This window comes from Engystomops pustulosus, chromosome 4, assembly GCF_040894005.1.
Source record: "Engystomops pustulosus chromosome 4, aEngPut4.maternal, whole genome shotgun sequence".
In the NCBI taxonomy this organism is placed as follows: domain Eukaryota; kingdom Metazoa; phylum Chordata; class Amphibia; order Anura; family Leptodactylidae; genus Engystomops; species Engystomops pustulosus.
In genome coordinates, this window is record NC_092414.1 from 218,044,252 (window position 1) to 218,062,857 (window position 18,606).

Sequence of the window (18,606 nt, forward strand, 5' to 3'; positions counted from 1 at the left end):
AATTTGGGATAGGGTCTCTTCCAGGAATGCCCAGTCTACCTGATCAAACGCCTTTTCGACATCACTCTTTTTAGGGTTTTTTGATGTATTAGGGAGAATGACTTCAGGGTGTTATCCCTGGCCTCCCTGGTAGGTATGAACCCCACTTGATCCGGGTGGACCAGGCATCCTAGGAGCTTAGTGAGTCTACAGGCTATCATTTTGCCATAAATTTTTGTGTCTGTGTTGATGAGTGAGATTGGCCGATAACTGGGGCAGAGTTGGGGGTCTTTCCCTTCTTTGGGGATAACGGTGATGTGTGCATGGAGGAATGAAGGTTGCAGAGGGTTGGATGGGGAGACCGTGTTGAACATAGATAGGAGGTCTGGGGACACATTGGAGGGAGACCCAGTGCCCGTAGGAAGGAGGGCAGTTCTACTGGGTGGGTGAGCGAGACTTGGCTGTTACTGAAACGTGCATGTAGAGCAAAGGGGAATCCCCAACGGTAGTTGATGTCCTTTTCCTGTAAAGCTTGTAGGAGTGGGTGCAGGATGGCTCTTTGTCTAAGCGTGTGCCAGGAGAGATCAGGGAACAGGGCTATGCGAGCACCGTCAAAGTCCAGGTCACCTTTCTGTCTTGCTTTTTGCATGATTTGGTCCTTTATGGACTAGAAGTGGACCCTGCATATAACATCTCGTGGCCTTGTTGGGTCAGAGCTCCGGGCCGAAGTGCCCTATGGGCGCGATCTATTTCTATGTGGGTGTCTACCGGGCTTTCTAGTAGCATGTTGAAAATTCCTGTGAGGGTGGGAATGAGGTCTGATGCATGGGTTGCCCCTGGCAGGCCTCTGATTCTGATGTTATTTCACCGGTTTCTATTTTCTCGGTCATCTTGTTGGCGAACCAACTGTCTCATTTGTGTGGACTGAGCTGCGGCTTTTTCTTGGATCTCTGAAATAGCTGCAGTGACCTTGGCTCTGAACGTTTCGAGGGCTTCCACTTTATCTTGTATAGCGTTAACCTCCGTTTGGACCTGTTACAGGTCTTGATGCGAGGCTCCTTTGAGGTCTGATGCTAGTGTGTTCATATCTTCCATAGACGGAAGTAGGGCCAATAGAGCTTGTAACTCAGGGTGTCCCTGCAAGGTAGGTCAGGTTGAACAACTCCACCTGTCGGTCTCTTAGGTTCTCCCTGGAGTGTGGGACATAAGGGTCCCTGTGCTCCGTTACTTTCATTAAGTAAGGGGCGCTTTGATGGGGGGCTTTGGGTTGGGGTGTTCGCCCCTTTGGGGCCTTTTCTTGGTGTTTCACATAGGGTCTGTGTGGAGGGCCCTGAGGGGGCCTTTGGCGGTGGGGACATTGTGCTGTGATTTGTGGCAGCTGGGAACACAGTCTCCTGCTCTGGAGGTGTGCTCTCGATGTGTGGTCCTGACCCGGGTGGATCTGAGTGTGGGTAGTATCCTCACCAGTAGATGGGCCTACTATCTCGAGAGAGAGGCCTAGTAGGAGGCGGCCCTGTGGAGAGGATGCCGGCTTCTGGTTGCTGTGTAAGGGAGACTCTTTTGCCGTGGTAGCAGAGTGGCGACGCATCTTCTTCGGCTCCGTGTGGTGAATGCACTGCTGAGCCTGGTCTGGCTGTGCTGCAGCAGGAGTCTGGCGTGTACTGTCTCCTGTGTTGAGTAAGTTTTCTTTCCCTTTCGCGGGACGGGCAGCTGCTGGGGTTTTAGCTTTAGCTCCACGTAGAGCACAAGATGGCTGCGCGCTGGGGGATGAGTCGCGGGACTCCCCACCGGATGGTGACAGGTGTTCTTGGAGCGGGGAGAAGAAGTTAAATGTCGGCGTGGAGTGAGGCGATCTGTCTCTCAGACGGCTGGATGCCCTCCTGGTGCCTAATTTCCCCATATACAGTCGATTTCAGGCCCATTTTGATTCAGCCAAGCACGGAGCTCAAGTTAGGCACGTCTGCTCAGACACGCCCCAATCTTGTAGATCAATAAAGTTTTATGTAGAAATGGCAGCAGGGGAGGTTGGTGGAAGGACCACTGACTGGTTTGAGCTTCTGGAAGGTTCTAAATTGGAAAACAATCTCATTATGTAAGGTCTCTTTTTTAAAAATTAATAAGACCCTTCTTCGTAAGATCCAGTTAAGATGATGGGGAGCTTGAGCCTTCTGACCGCCATTTGCTGTGCCCAGGGTCTCTTTAATGATTGCAAAAGGCTGGATGTCTAAGATATCCACAGATTCAATGGGCTAATTGATGCTCCTAGCTACTAGCTATGGCTGTGATTGGTTAGGGGTATCCTCCTGACCAATCACAACTATGTCTTGTAGGTAGAAGTGTACATTTGCTGGATTGGCTGCAGGGCCACCAATCTGGCAATATGTCCTTGTCGAGCAGTATGTACCTGAACCCCAGACCCAAACTTACAGGAAACCTACCATGTGTTTTGATGCATTATGAAGCAAACACACCTTGAGACTGCTGTAGCTACACTGATGCAGAAAAATGTCTTGTTTAATCCCTGAGCTGAGTGGTTTTGCTGATAAAACAGATATAACATTATGATAATGAAGCTCTGTCCCTTCTATGGCCGCTTCAGAGCTTTCTTTCCCACTTCTCATAGCAAGAGAGTTTCTCTCTGCAGGAGATGATGATGCAATCACTTTTCTCCCTGCCAGACAGAATAATTAATTGCAGCACCATCCCCCAGCTGCTGTGTATGAGTGATCCAGCTCATGTTGATTAGTGCTTGACTTGTAATGCTTACGCATGCTTTTACAACCAATATCTGATCCTGCATCAGTGTAGCTACAGCATTCTCAAGGTATGTTTGCTTCATACTGCATCAAATCACATGGTAGGTTTCCTTTAAAGTTTCTGTCCACTCATCTCTAGTTGTCGATACAATAAAGATTTCTGGAGAGATGGCAGCAGGAGAGGTCTGTGTAAGAACAACTGGTTTTCATACATCATATTTGTAGGTAGTTATGATTTTATATGATCTTCACATTATTCTTGGTTTCAGGTGAAAGAAACACTCAATATTCTAGAGTGCACTGCTGTAACTGCAATTAAACTGCTCTGTGCTTACCCATACAGCAAAAAGGTTGAGGCTGAAATTTCATCTACAGAAGGAAAGTAAGTCCAAACTATTGCCCTATAAAAGAGATCTGTAGTCTAGGCTCCAGGATGTTACAGCCAGTCTCTGCTACCCCAAGGATCATAAGCTTAATACAAGTGCTAAGATGGCGGCCCCTGCTTTGATGGCAGCTCAATGGCACCTCCATGCATTAGTGTCAGGGTCGGGGTGAGCATGGAGGCATAAAAGTCTTTAGTAGGGCCTGTTAAAAAATATCAAGAAAAGTCAAAATTCGTGTTGAGTGAATACAGAAAATTGCATGTTCATGTTCCGCAGCCTCTACGATGAACTTCAGTAGAAGGTCACATGGGGGTTTGGCTAGACCAGCACCACCATTTTGGGCATCATCGTCGCTCCTGATGACATCAGTAATAAGCCACTAATTAATTTTCCAGTGGCATTTACACTCTTGTTTCATTACAAAAAAATTCTCAAATGTACCCTCTGCTCCCCATATTCACAGAAAAAGAACAGCAATGTAGATATTTTTGCTAATTTACTCAACAAGGAAAACTGAAATACCCCATGGTCAGAAGTATTCAGCCCCTGTGTTGTGACACCATTTTCATCAGATCACAGTGCATGTATGAGCACATGAGAATCATGAGGTCTAATGAACTGCCCAAGGAGCTCTGAGACAGAATTATGGCATGGCACAGATCTGGCACGGGTTAAAAAAGAATTTCTGCAGAACTCAAGGTTCCTAAGAGCACAGGGGCCTCCATAATCCTCACTAGTCAGGATGTGGACGGCTTTGTAAGTCATGGTTAGTATTTTAAATGGTATTCACTGTGCAATGGGTAACCAGTGGAGAGACTGGCAAGGAGGAGAGGCAGAGGAGAAGCGAGGAGATAGATGGATTCGCTGGGCAGCAGAGCAGTTTAGGATGGATCGGTGGGGCATTAGAGAGTTAGCTGGGAGACCACAGACTGTCAGATTGTGCTGACTTATATAACAGGGGCTGGACAGATATCTACTATGAGGGTTTGGCCGGCCACTCATACCAATGTATCTTCCAATGTCCAAGATGTCCAAGATTATACCTTGCGTAGCTCAATACGGGGGTGAAGTTAAAAAAACAAGGAAATATAAGGCAAGAGATAGCAAAATGTCTCCAGTCTTCTCGATTTGTAGGAATATGTAAAAGCCACGTACATATTGTACATGTCCATCTGAGAAGCTATAGGGAAAATAACTGACATGTATAAGGAGAAATCTTAACCATGGTCTTTTTTACAGGTGGGGTCAATGGGGGTCCCCTTTATGGTGTCCTGGTGGAGAACTTGGAGCATATACCTTGAAATTGGAGAATAAACAGATTCTTGGAGGGGACACAGTGGTCAACAACATAGGGTTTCTATGTACAGATGGCAGCATATTAACAGGCAATGGAGGCACCGGGGGAAAATATGTCAGCTGGAGCGTAACGTGCAAGACAGGGATCTGCGGGATCCGAGCCAGAAGGCGAGAGGATGGCGCCGCTCTCACCGATGTCAAGTGTGAATGTTGCTAAAACTCACAACATCTCTAAATAAAATCCAAACTTGTGCAGTCATTTGTTTGGGAACATCATTGTCCTTATTATTTCTAGACAGCCGGATGAGGGCACGGATGTCTGGCCAGAGCAAGTGTCGGGATGGGTGAATATTAATACACTGGGGGGGGGGGAGTGAATAAATTAGCGGGGGAGCCATGAGGCTCTCAGGCTCTCGTCACCTGAGTGCCTCATGGCTCCTCCCCTAATTCATTCAGGCTCATTTGCATGTTTTTAGAACCTTCTTTTCTGGCTAATACAGAGGCTCAGGAAATAGTAGTTTCACTCATCCCCCTGCAGGTAACGAGCGCGCATTATTGGATAGTCTACCACTGAGAATCTGCTGGTACCTGTCATCAGCAATTGAGCTAATAAACCACTACCAGAATATTGCCAAGCAGTGTAACATCTTCTAGTGATTGTCCTGTGCGGTGGCACAGTTTTGAAGTGAGAATTTGTTGTGTAAAGTCAAGGAGGCGGAGAGTTTAACACTGAAGTCATGGTTGGGAGCTCTGAATCCCTCCCCATGCATCAGACTCCAGGAGATCTGGTTAGTGATGTCTCTGGATTTAGGACCATCATTTACAGTAAATGAGGCTTACAGAGGACGAGAGAGCTTGACTTCAGTGCTAAGACCTCCTCCTCCTTGACTGTAAACAATAAATTTACATCTCACTTCAGAGTAGATTTTTTTGGGTGTTGCCTCCGCACTTAGTCATGAAAGAATCATGATCTGCAAGGTGTTCTGCTGCTTGATAACATACTGGTAGTGGTTTATTAGGTCAATTTCTGCTGACAGGTTCCCTTTAAGTCCTTTTACTCTGATACTATGTAACACAGTGTTGCTGCCCCTTGGATAATGTTCTGCCACATCAATCACTTGCTCCTGCAGCTCTTCTGCAGTCCTGCCAGGGTGGCTCGGTATGGGCTTCAGACTAATGCATCCAGAAGAGCGAATAGCAGAAACTGTTGTCCTGACCCCTGCCTGACGTCAAGCTATTCAGGTAACTATATGTGTAAGGTGTCTGAGCCTCATACAGCTAGCAGAACGAGCGAGAGTGGCTGCAGCTGGAGACAGGTACAGGCAGAGCGAGCATTACTAAGACTCATTCATTTCCTTTTTCAGTGCAGCTCGGTAGGGTCAGGAGGCTGTTATATAGAGGGACGGCTAGAAATTTTACATAATTGGCCTTTTCAGTGCACCTCGGTAGGAAGAGGAGGCTGGTATATAGAGGGACGGCAAGAAATTTTACATAATTGCCCTTTTCAGTGCACCTTGGTAGGAAGAGGAGGCTGGTATAGAGAGGGACGGCAATAAATTTTACATAATTGGCCTTTTCAGTGCACCTTGGTAGGAAGAGGAGGCTGGTATATAGAGGGACAGCTAGAAATTTTACATGATTGCCCTTTTCAGTGCACCTTGGTAGGAAGAGGAGGCTGGTATAGAGATGGACAGCTAGAAATTTTACATGATTGCCCTTTTCAGTGCACCTTGGTAGGAAGAGGAGGCTGGTATAGAGAGGGACGGCAATAAATTTTACATAATTGGCCTTTTCAGTGCACCTTGGTAGGAAGAGGAGGCTGGTATATAGAGGGACAGCTAGAAATTTTACATGATTGCCCTTTTCAGTGCACCTTGGTAGGAAGAGGAGGCTGGTATAGAGAGGGACAGCTAGAAATTTTACATGATTGCCCTTTTCAGTGCACCTTGGTAGGAAGAGGAGGCTGGTATAGAGAGGGACGGCAATAAATTTTACATAATTGGCCTTTTCAGTGCACCTTGGTAGGAAGAGGAGGCTGGTATATAGAGGGACAGCTAGAAATTTTACATGATTGCCCTTTTCAGTGCACCTTGGTAGGAAGAGGAGGCTGGTATATATAGGGACAGCTAGAAATTTTACATAATTGCCCTTTAGAGTGCAATGACTATAACCTTATGACTATACGTATACCACCCTATAGTGCAGTGACTGTAACTGCATTTCTAATCTGAAACTGTCCACATGAAGCTAAGGATTTAGTAAATTATATTGAAAGAAGTGCATCAGCTTTGATAGAATTGTCGCTAATAATGTGAGCACCTCGTGTATGACCAGGCACCTGCAAACATGATAGTGAATGAGACACCAAAAAATCACAGAAACACCTGAGGCTTCTGATGCTGCTCCAGTTTTCTCAACCTCTACTACTGCCTCCTAAGTGACAAGACAACCAGTCTCCTGTGAAGGGAGGATGTGATGTCACCACCGTCACCGAGCCTGACCACACCATCCCATTCCTCTAATCCAGGGAGAGAAAGCAGAAGTTTGTCCATCTCAACCACTCACGCTGGAGAAGATAGACAGCATTAAAGGGGTATTCCTACTATAAAGACAAGATTCTAAAACATATTAACAAAATAACACATTCTCTAATTCACTGTTATGAACAAAAATACAGCATTTCACAGATATAATTCCAACCTGTCTCTATCAGTCCTGGTGTACAGTGGATCTGACCATAAACCTTCTGACAATGGTCAAGCAGGACAGATTCTTCTCATGAATAGCTTCTCTTGTCTGCACACTGCAGTGCTCTCTGCCTCCTGCCCTTCCCCCCTGCATCACATGACCAGCTCAGACACCAGCAAGCAGCAATGTGCAGAGCAGAGACTTACTAAACAAGCTACAGACAGATAAGGTGTTTACTCAGGGGAGGGAGGCGCTCAGTGTGTCATAGCTGAGATGTAGCAGTGCTGACAGTGTATGTCATAACGGAGTTAGCAGAGCTGAGAATGTCATCTTGTTTTATATCCATCTCATTGATCTCATCATCTCATCTCTGATCTGTCTAATCTTTCTTTCTATGTGTCAGAAGCTAAATAAAAGTGTATATAACCCTGGACCCTTATACTCTAAGCACATTGTCAGCACACATCATCTCATAGCACAGAGGGATCATGAAGTGTCTGCTCAGAGAGTCTCTGCTCACACTCTGAAATATTACACTGACCATCACTGAATGATAGGAGCTGAACAGCAATAACACTGAGTAGCATTGTAAAGTAATGGATCAAAAATTATGTTTATTGTGTAACATCACTAGGGGATCCAAATTTGAGAACTTTTTTTCATGAGCAAACCCCTAAAGATCTAATGGCATCAACTGTCCCAGAGTATGAAGTTTACAGCCGCCACTACTTTCCCTAACCGGCCTTTCCCGCCCTTCACCAAGACGGTTGTAAATAAAATACATGGTGTGCACAATGCAATGGTATTAGGCGCAATGTGACATGTGGACAAATAAGCAGGAAACCTACAATCACAATCCATTTATTATAACCCAGGGACAGTTACTCATGAATCCAAGAGCCGGTATCCTCTGGTATTTTATTATTCATGGGCCCCTTACTTCTAAAATCAACTTTAAAAATTATGCTAATGAGCCTGAAGGACTACCCTAGCCCTGCCTGCAATCTGGCCTGAAAGTGTGTAAGGAGAAGGAAGTGCAGGTAGAGTTTCCCTCACATGACGGTGGCAGCCAGGGTGTCACTGGAGCGCGCCTTTCAGGATCAGGGGTAGTGGACCCTCTGTACCACTGCGGATGATGACATAAGCCGACACCTGGGACCGGTTTTCACCAGAGCCCTCCGCAAAGCAGGTTGGACTTACTGCGGTGTGGTACCACCATGGTACAAAGTCCCTAATATGCAAATTTTGTCTAGAGTCTACTGGGGCATGGAGTAGCCAGTGCTGAGGCTACATGGTGTGGCAACTCCACGCCCCAGTAGCCTCTTTGATCCTCATACCTGAAATCTTTGGCCTGCAGCTACAAGGAGCTGCAAACCCACGTCCGTGAAGCCTGCCATCTGCACATGCGTAGCACGTAGCTGCGCGCTAAAGTTGTCTGGGTAGGAGGATCAAAGAGGCTACTGGGGCGTGGAGTAGTCACCCCTTGTAGCCTCAGCTCCAGCTACTCCACGCCCCAGCAGCCTCTTTAGAAAATCTACATATTAGGGAATTAAAAGTTATTAAAATATTGTGGGAACATGTGGATTAGCCATTAAAAGGGCTATCCTCACGTCCTATAGATACACCTACCACCCGATCTACCTTTATAGGTAGATCCGTGGTGGTGGGTTTCCTTTAAGGCCGGTGTATATAGTGATATATAATGTAAGGAGTCCCTGCCTTCCGGCCAAACTTCTGCACTATTGCCACACGGGTGTTACATTGCTGGCGCTGCAGTACGGCCACAAATAAATACTCCATGCGTTATATATCATTATGATGCAAGGACTCCTATCTACTGCGCTGTGCTCAGTCCGTCAGATCTGACTAGCACCTGGGTCCAATTCCACAGAGCCAGTACCTTCATGTGCAAGCGTCCCAAGAAAGGATTCCCACACCTGAGAATTAATGCATCAGATATCAGTTTATTGGGATTTTTTGTACATTAACAACATCCAAACGTGACATCGTTGAGAGCCGTGTCATCTCCACCCGGTGGCTCCACCTTAGTCTGGATAGCGCAGATCCCGTTTGGACAACTCTCACTCCATTTCCCGAATGTTCCCCAGCGGCCCCCGTTCGGCCTTAGAACAGTCTGATCGGTACATTCGAAGTTGATGTTGTTGGCCGCTGTGTCATCTAAGAAACCCATTGGAGGCTCAACTTGCAAGGCGAAACTTTTGAGAATTCCATCCGGACACCATAAGATGGGCCCCCAGGTGCCCCAACTGTGGAGAAGGAATATACATTAGATCGTTAGGGATGCTCCAAGGCAGTTTCACAAGGCATCATTATGTACTTCTAGTTCTGATTTCAAGCATCTCCTCATTGATCAGTGGCTGTACAGGGGCTGATTTCAATGTGTACCTGAATGTGTTATGATGAAGTATACAAAAGCTTAGTAACCAATATTGTCCGGTTGTCTCTATAATTGCAGGAAGGAGTAAATGTAACACTTTAATAAAGACCGTGGATCAAAAACTTACAATAGGTATTTCAACTATTATCCCTCCACAATAACGAAGAGATCCATAGATTTAGTTCGGGTTCGGCCGTGCGGTCTGGATTAGATTAGTGGCCAATCAGCCAATAGAGAAAAAAATTGACGCCCCTTGCTACTAGTTATGGCTATGATTGGCTGGGGGACGTTCCCCTGGCCAATCATGGCCATGGCTAGTAGCGAGGGTGTCCCATGGACAATCATAGCCACGGCTAGTAGCAAGGGTGTCTCTGTGGCTAATCACAGCCATGGCAAGTAGCAGGCTTTCCCCTTAGCCAATCATAGCCATGGCTAGAAGCAAGGGTGTCCCTCTGCCAATAATAGCCATAGCTAGTAGCAAGGGTGTCCCCCTGGTCAATCATAGACATGGCTAATAGCAAGGGTGTCCCTTGGCCAATCAACGCCATCGCTAGTAGCTAGGGTGTCCCCTTGGCCAATCATAGACATGGCTAGTAACAAAGGTTTCCCCTTGGCCAATCATAGCCCTGGCTAGCAGCAAGGGTTTCCCCTTGGCCAATTGCAGCCATGGCTAGTAACAAGGGTTTCCCCCTGGCCAACCATAGCTATGACTAGTAACAAGGGTTTCCCCCTGGCCAACCATAGCTATGACTAGTAACAAGGGTGTCCCTCTGGCCAATCATAGCTATGACTAGTAACAAGGGTTTCCCTCTGGCCAATCATGGCTATGACTAGTAACAAGGGTGAAGAATACCAACAAAAAACATACGAGACCATGTAACATACTACAAGTACCAATAAATATACAATATATAAATCTTTATTAATACACATAGACAATCAAAAATTGGACTTTAAAACCATACACATTAAAACCACAAAAACAAACAGAATGGTGGTGGTCAAATGCATTAACCATAGTATCGAACAATACATCACAACAATCTACAAGATTGGAGGATGTCACGTTAGAATCAGACATGTATTTAGTATCCTGCGATGTCGAGGGACTATATACATGTATTGCACATGATCTGGGAATATCAGCAGCCCAGTTCTTTCTGAGTAATCGTGATCTGGATGAGGACTTGGTATCTTTTCTTTTGAAATTACTGTGGTTTGTCCTTAACTACAATTATTTTCTATTTAAAGAAAAATTTTATGTTCAAACGAGGGGGACGGCTATGGGGGCCACGTGCGCCCCCTCGTACGCAAATTTGTTTTTAGGCCATTGGGAGAGGAATGAGGTACAGGAGGCAATGGACAGAACATCTGGCCATGTATTGTCGTGGATGAGATTCATCGACGACATTCTGTTCATATGGCAGGGGTCAAGGGATGACCTGGACCGGTTCCTGTCAGATCTTAATAACAACAATCTGAATATCCGGCTGACAAGTAATATCAGTCAAACAATTATGGAGTTTTTAGATATTCAGATTGAGGTCGGAACAGGGGGTCATCTGAATACTTCCATACATCGGAAGCAAACATCTGTTAATGCCCTTTTGCACGCCAGATCATTTCACCCAGCTCATACAATCCGTTCCATCCCGACAGGACAATTTTTGAGAGCACGACGAATTTGTGACACACCTGACAGCTTTGAAAAGGAATCCATGACCCTCAGAACACGCTTCAAACAAAGGGGTTATCGTGACTCCGACATACAAAAGGGCTATCTGAGAGCAAAATCAACTGATAGAAGATCACTTTTGACTCAGAAACGAACACATGCACAGGAGAACAAGGTGAGAATTATTACTCCATACAATGCACAATGGAGGGAAATGAACAAGATCTTTGAGAGGTATTGGCCAATACTATTAACAGATCCTGATATAAGGGAACATATAGCACAAAGACCCCAGGTAGTGTCCAGACGTGCTGATACTATCGGCAGCACTTTGGTGAGAAGTCACTACACTCCCCCTAAACCCAGTAACTATATCTTTGGGTCAAAAGGTCCAGACTGGGGATCATATCCCTGTGGACATTGTTCCGTATGTCCACACATTATAAAAACGAAAACCTTTCAGGACTCAAAAGGCCAACGGAATTTTAACATTGTGCACTTTGTTAATTGCAGCACTACTGGAGTAGTCTATGTAATTTGTTGCCCTTGTGGGCTCAAATACGTAGGCATGACAACACGGCAATTGAAGACTCGTCTTCAAGAGCATGTTAAGGATATCAGGACAGCAAGTAAACTTCTTCCCACTGATTTGGAAAAGCTAGCCCGACTCAAACCTGTACCGAAACATTTTTTGGAATACCATGATGGTAGATGGCAGGATCTTCGAGCATATGGTATTGACAAGATTATCTTGGGAGCCCGTGGAGGAGACACTTTCAAAAGATTGGAGAGGATTGAATTGAAATGGATTGTGAAATTGGATACTGTGTCCCCTTCAGGATTGAATGAGAAGCTCTCCTTCTCTCCATATATTTAAGTAGAAATGGGTAGTGAGTCGCCTAATTTTATGATTTATGGTCTATTGAGTATCTATCGGTTTTATTTTCCTTGTAACTTTTGGCGGTAGGGTGAGGTGCAATGAGGGTAGATCATACTTATTGGTTGGTTCTAGGTTTTTTACTACTCTCCTCAGGTGGGGTGATGTAGTGACATATATTGCTCACTGGATGTGCGGTTGGACGTGTGTATTGCCATAATACCGGAAATGTGGAGGCCTTGTACATACCTGTATGCCTTCCCATTTATGGATTGGATCCATATAATATGACACGGTCTCTTCCTCTTGGGGGTGAATTATTTAATACAGGACCCCATTCAAGCTATCATATTTTAATATTATAATTTAACTCACGCACTTTTCAGCACATGACACTTTATATTCTCCCTTGGCTATTTGAGCGAGGGATCCAGTAAGGCACACTCACATGTACTCATTTACAAATTCATGTGGTTATGATTGTTGTGGTTCATCAACACGCATAACACACTCAGCACTTTATGTACAGGCAGACTATTTAGCATATCACACTTTAGTCACATAGCACTTTATGTAGAGTCAGATCATGATTTTACAGATAATTATTAAGTTAGTCTATCTTCTCACTTATCACATTATGCCACAATATATTCTGGTTATAGATTATCAAATTATCACGCTGCCTATTTCATATGTGTATTAATTTTTTAACAAATGGCACATTTATATAAACTGGATATAGCACATACAATTGGATTCAACATATATTTCTCCATATATTGTTTTTTTTTAGGTTTTGGTTTTCACTTCACGTTTCCTGCACACGATTTTATTAACAACGAATAGTCTAATGTATATATGTACAATAAATAATAAATACTGTTTAATATTATTTATGTACTGAAACAAATTAATTATAAATACAATTATGATGGCTGTTATGTATGTCTAATGATACTACATCTTGATCTCCGGCACATATTACAAACCTTCTGTCGCTTCGCCTGGTAAACCTATGTATATCCTCGGCCCACGCTCCGTGCCAGCAACCAAGATGGCGGTTGATGCGCATCTCTCCGGCGCATGCTCTGTGCCCGGCGACGGACCCGAACTTCCGGTCAGCGATGATGCGCATGTTTGCGCGTCATTCGCTCTCCGGAACTCGGGCCGGTCTTCCGGTCACGTGCCTGGCGGCCGGAGCGATGCGCCATTAGTATACACCTGCCATATCACACATCTTGGGTAAGCGATATTCTATAGGCTAATACAGTCAGCTGGTTTTGTGAGTGTGGGTAGATATACCCTCCCCCCCCCGCCGTACCACAGCACACCCCCTTGAGGAAGCGACGGCGAAACGTGCGTCCGGGTGCTGTGGTGGTGGTCTGGGGCTAATTTGACCTGAGGCACAGGTATAATGCTTTGACACTTGTGATTTAATTGTGATGCAGTTTATATTTCTTTGTGCTCGGTATAGCCCTTATTTTTACACTCATGGATTTATCTTGTAGATTGTTGTGATGTATTGTTCGATACTATGGTTAATGCATTTGACCACCACCATTCTGTTTGTTTTTGTGGTTTTAATGTGTATGGTTTTAAAGTCCAATTTTTGATTGTCTATGTGTATTAATAAAGATTTATATATTGTATATTTATTGGTACTTGTAGTATGTTACATGGTCTCGTATGTTTTTTGTTGGTATTCTTCGTTTGTACAGCATAGGGGCCTGTTACCCTAGAGGTGGGTACGAGTATTGGTATTTATAGTAACAAGGGTGTCCCTCTGGCCAATCATAGCTATGACTAGTAACAAGGGTTTCCCCCTGGCCAATCATAGCTATGACTAGTAACAAGGGTGTCCCTCTGGCCAATCATAGCTATGACTAATAACAAAGGGCTTCATTTTTCTGCTCAACTCTACTCCACAATAACTTCTCTGTAAGGGTTATGTCCATTACCCAGTCCCAGGGTAGTAAAAATATCTCCTCCCTATTGATTTTTATGGTGTTAGAATCATCCATGACCCCTGCACCTCTATGGAATATGAGAACATTGGTGAGTTGATGGCCGCACAGGTCACATGGTCATGTAATAATTGTAATGTCATGACCCAGGGGATAAGGAGAAAGATGTACCAACGCGTTTCAAACCTCGTGCAATCTCAGTGCATGACACCATGACTAAGAACTGAGAAGGTTGGAAACGAGTAGGTCCGTCTTTCCCATGTACATGTTGAACTAATATTTTACTTCACTGAATAAACTTTGGGATATTTTACAATATTAAGAGCTAGAAAAATTGGTTCTTTTTTCTAAATAGAATCAGGAACCAATCACCTCATCAGCACTTGAGATAAAAGTTGGACAACTAAAGACATAATACCAAGTTACATCTAGTAGTTCTAGGAGTTTCTGGTGCCGCCCGAGACTTGGGGGACGTTACCCCTTCTATGAGTAGATATTGGACAATGCATTCTTATACAGAGCCATGAGACAATATTTGGACTTACGGTCCTTCTGTGGATGTAATTGCCGCCTTGTAATCTGTGCTCGATGGGGGGGCACAGAACAGTTTGATAGCGTTCAAGGCCGTGTCATCTCCGAATTGTCCTTGGGCTGATTCCACCTGAAAAATAAAGACATTGGCCCTGATATTATTATTGTGTCTGTGCCAGTTTTTTGTCTAAGTTTGCACTAAATGAACATCTTTGGAGCTTGTGCATGTATTTATGGAGCGTCTGCGCCACTTTTGTGTCTCGGTTGCACTTTGTCCGATACTTTAGAAAACTCTGGTGGTGCTTAGTCCAAATTTGCAACACATTTATTACTGTGACTCAACACAATTGTACCGTAAGCTGTATAATGAGAATGCTCCAAAAAGAAGGAGCGACTGTCCACACTTTCGGTAGCAGTGCAGATTACATTGGACAATTGAAGGCAGAGGACACCGGTTTTCATATATCTGACCCATTGTGATGTTCAGAGCTTTATCACTGCATGGAAAGCAGCCCATGATTCTTCTACCGACCCCTCTTGCTGCCTTCTCACCATAACCTTTCAGTTTTCTATACCATAAAAGCAAAATATAAAAACATTGGCTTCACCAATACCTTCCCTTCCTCCATATCTCGCTGCTCCACACCTTACATGAAGCATCTACTGTACCTTTATGCTGAAGCCTCTTGCTGCAGTCTGAGGAGGACATGAAGCTTGAGGTCCCCAGACGCCCCACTTGCCTCCATTGTCAACTGTGATCCACTTTGCGGTGGTCAATGTTGCCTGGATCAGTAATGATAATCCGATGATGGAGAACATCTTCTGGACCTCACGTAAATCGGGGAAAGTAAATCGTCTCCATCTGGATTTGTAGACCAGATATAGCCTGGATTTTTTTTCTTCAGTATTTGAATTAGGTTAATATGTAATGAACATTGATAGAGGGTTAAAAAAAAGACACCAGGTCTGGACACTTTCTGATCTTTTGAGGCCAAACTCATCATTGATCATCGATTGAGCGGGATGTTTGCCAAAAACAAAAACAGAGCAGAGCAGAAGCGACGGGACACGTAACAGGTGGCCACTATAACATGGAAGGGGTGGGAGACACATCATTGTATTCCATGTAGACACATTAGAATTGTTGTTGGATGTTATTCAATTTAATTCATTTTCATGAGTTTTTGGACCACAAAAATTTCAAAGAATCATGTGGCCATTAACTTAGAGGTTTTCAACTTCATTCTTCATTCTAAATATCTTTGTGTCAATGGCCACTGGGCTTTAGCAAACACTGATACTTGTTAATTTTGTATGTGGGTCCAGTAAAGTATTCAACAGTTGACCACCAAAGAAAATCCATCATTACATCACTACTGACAATAGATGATGTCACAGCTTATCTCCTCCCCCTCCCTGTACAATGACCTCTATATAGATAACACTGAGCCATCATTACATCACTACTGACAATAGATGATGTCACAGCTTATCTCCTCCCCCTCCCTGTACAATGACCTCTATATAGATAACACTGACCCATCATTACATCACTACTGGCAATAGATGATGTCACAGCTTATCCCCTCCTCCTCCCTGTACAATGACCTCTATATAGATAACACTGACCCATCATTACATCACTACTGACAATAGATGATGTCACAGCTTATCTCCTCCTCCTCCCTGTACAATGACCTCTATATAGATAACACTGACCCATCATTACATCACTACTGACAATAGATTATGTCACAGCTTATCTCCTCCCCCTCCCTGTACAATGACCTCTATATAGATAGCACTGACCCATCATTACATCACTACTGACAATAGATGATGTCACAGCTTATCCCCTCCCCCCTCCCTGTACAATGACCTCTATATAGATAACACAGACCCATCAGTACATCACTACTGACAATAGATGATGTCACAGCTTATCTCCTCCTCCTCCCTGTACAATGACCTCTATATAGATAACACTGACCCATCATTACATCACTACTGACAATAGATGATGTCACAGCTTATCTCCTCCCCCTCCTGTACAGTGACCTCTATATAGATAACACTGACCCATCATTACATCACTACTGACAATAGATGATGTCACAGCTTATCTCCTCCCCCTCCTGTACAATGACCTCTATATAGATAACACTGACCCATCATTACATCACTACTGACAATAGATGATGTCACAGCTTATCTCCTCCCCCTCCTGTACAGTGACCTCTATATAGATAACACTGACCCATCATTACATCACTACTGACAATAGATGATGTCACAGCTTATCTCCTCCCCCTCCCTGTACAATGACCTCTATATAGATAACACTGACCCATCATTACATCACTACTGACAATAGATGATGTCACAGCTTATCTCCTCCCCCTCCCTGTACAATGACCTCTATATAGATAACACTGACCCATCATTACATCACTACTGACAATAGATGATGTCACAGCTTATCTCCTCCTCCTCCCTGTACAATGTCCTCTATATAGATAACACTGACCCATCATTACATCACTACTGACAATAGATGATGTCACAGCTTATCTCCTCCCCTCCCTGTACAATTACCTCTATATAGATAACACTGACCCATCATTACATCACTACTGACAATAGATAATGTCACAGCTTATCTCCTCCCCCTCCTGTACAGTGACCTCTATATAGATAACACTGACCCATCATTACATCACTACTGACAATAGATGATGTCACAGCTTATCTCCTCCCCCTCCCTGTACCCTGACCTCTATATAGATAACACTGACCCATCATTACATCACTACTGACAATAGATGATGTCACAGCTTATCTCCTCCCCCTCCTGTACAGTGACCTCTATATAGATAAGACTGACACATCATTACATCAATACTGACAATAGATGATGTCACAGCTTATCTCCCCCCCCCCTCCTGTACAGTGACCTCTATATAGATAACACTGACCCATCATTACATCACTACTGACAATAGATGATGTCACAGCTTATCTCCTCCACCTCCCTGTACCCTGACCTATATATAGATAACACTGACCCATCATTACATCACTACTGACAATAGATGATGTCACAGCTTATCTCCTCCCCCTCCCTGTACGATGACCTCTATATAGATAACACTGACCCATCATTACATCACTACTGACAATAGATGATGTCACAGCTTATCACCTCCCCCTCCCTGTACAATGACCTCTATATAGATAACACTGACCCATCATTACATCACTACTGACAATAGATAATGTCACAGCTTATCTCCTCCCCCTCCTGTACAGTGACCTCTATATAGATAACACTGACCCATCATTACATCACTACTGACAATAGATGATGTCACAGCTTATCTCCTCCCCCTCCCTGTACCCTGACCTCTATATAGATAACACTGACCCATCATTACATCACTACTGACAATAGATGATGTCACAGCTTATCTCCTCCCCCTCCTGTACAGTGACCTCTATATAGATAAGACTGACACATCATTACATCAATACTGACAATAGATGATGTCACAGCTTATCTCCCCCCCCCTCCTGTACAGTGACCTCTATATAGATAACACTGACCCATCATTACATCACTGCTGACAATAGATGATGTCACAGCTTATCTCCTCCACCTCCCTGTACCCTGACCTCTATATAGATAACACTGACCCATCATTACATCACTACTGACAATAGATGATGTCACAGCTTATCTCCTCCCCCTCCTGTACAGTGACCTCTATAGAGATAACACTGACCCATCATTACATCACTACTGACAATAGATGATGTCACAGCTTATCTCCTCCTCCTCCATGTACTATGACCTCTATATAGATAACACTGACCCATCATTACATCACTACGGACAATAAATGATGTCACAGCTTATCTCCTCCCCCTCCTGTACAATGTCCTCTATATAGATAACACTGACCCATCATTACATCACTACTGACAATAGATGATGTCACAGCTTATCTCCTCCCCCTCCCTGTACAATGACCTCTATATAGATAACACTGACCCATCATT

At 44.2% G+C, this 18,606-nt stretch overlaps 2 protein-coding genes across 2 annotated transcripts in view; one reads left to right on the top strand and one right to left on the bottom strand.

Annotated features, from left to right (window-relative positions):
* LOC140125815 (uncharacterized) overlaps positions 1-4,654 on the top strand; it is a 136,294-nt gene extending 131,640 nt beyond the window's left edge. Inside the window, exons 5-6 of the mRNA XM_072144685.1 lie at positions 3,005-3,117; positions 4,358-4,654. Coding sequence (XP_072000786.1) covers positions 3,005-3,117; positions 4,358-4,631 — 387 coding nt within the window. The 3' untranslated portion in view covers positions 4,632-4,654. The remainder of the gene's footprint in view (positions 1-3,004; positions 3,118-4,357) is intronic.
* A 4,392-nt stretch (positions 4,655-9,046) lies between these two features.
* On the bottom strand, positions 9,047-15,408 carry LOC140128348 (vitelline membrane outer layer protein 1 homolog). Its single transcript, XM_072149984.1, has 3 exons — positions 15,217-15,408; positions 14,562-14,677; positions 9,047-9,369 (listed from the first exon to the last, which is right to left on the bottom strand). The coding sequence occupies exons 1-3, from the start codon at positions 15,364-15,366 to the stop codon at positions 9,087-9,089; spliced, it is 549 nt and encodes a 182-aa protein (XP_072006085.1). The 5' UTR covers positions 15,367-15,408; the 3' UTR covers positions 9,047-9,086.
* Positions 15,409-18,606: the final 3,198 nt, after the last annotated feature.

Excerpts from the sequence above, each read along its gene's own strand:
- LOC140128348 (XM_072149984.1), bottom strand. The coding sequence starts at position 15,366 with ATGTTCTCCATCATCGGATTATCATTACTGATCCAGGCAACATTGACC. Across the intron at positions 14,678-15,216 it reads CAAGAGGCTTCAGCATAAAG|GTGGAATCAGCCCAAGGACA; the intron begins GTACAGTAGATG and ends TTTATTTTTCAG. Across the intron at positions 9,370-14,561 it reads ATTACATCCACAGAAGGACC|TTGGGGCACCTGGGGGCCCA; the intron begins GTAAGTCCAAAT and ends CCTTCTCCACAG.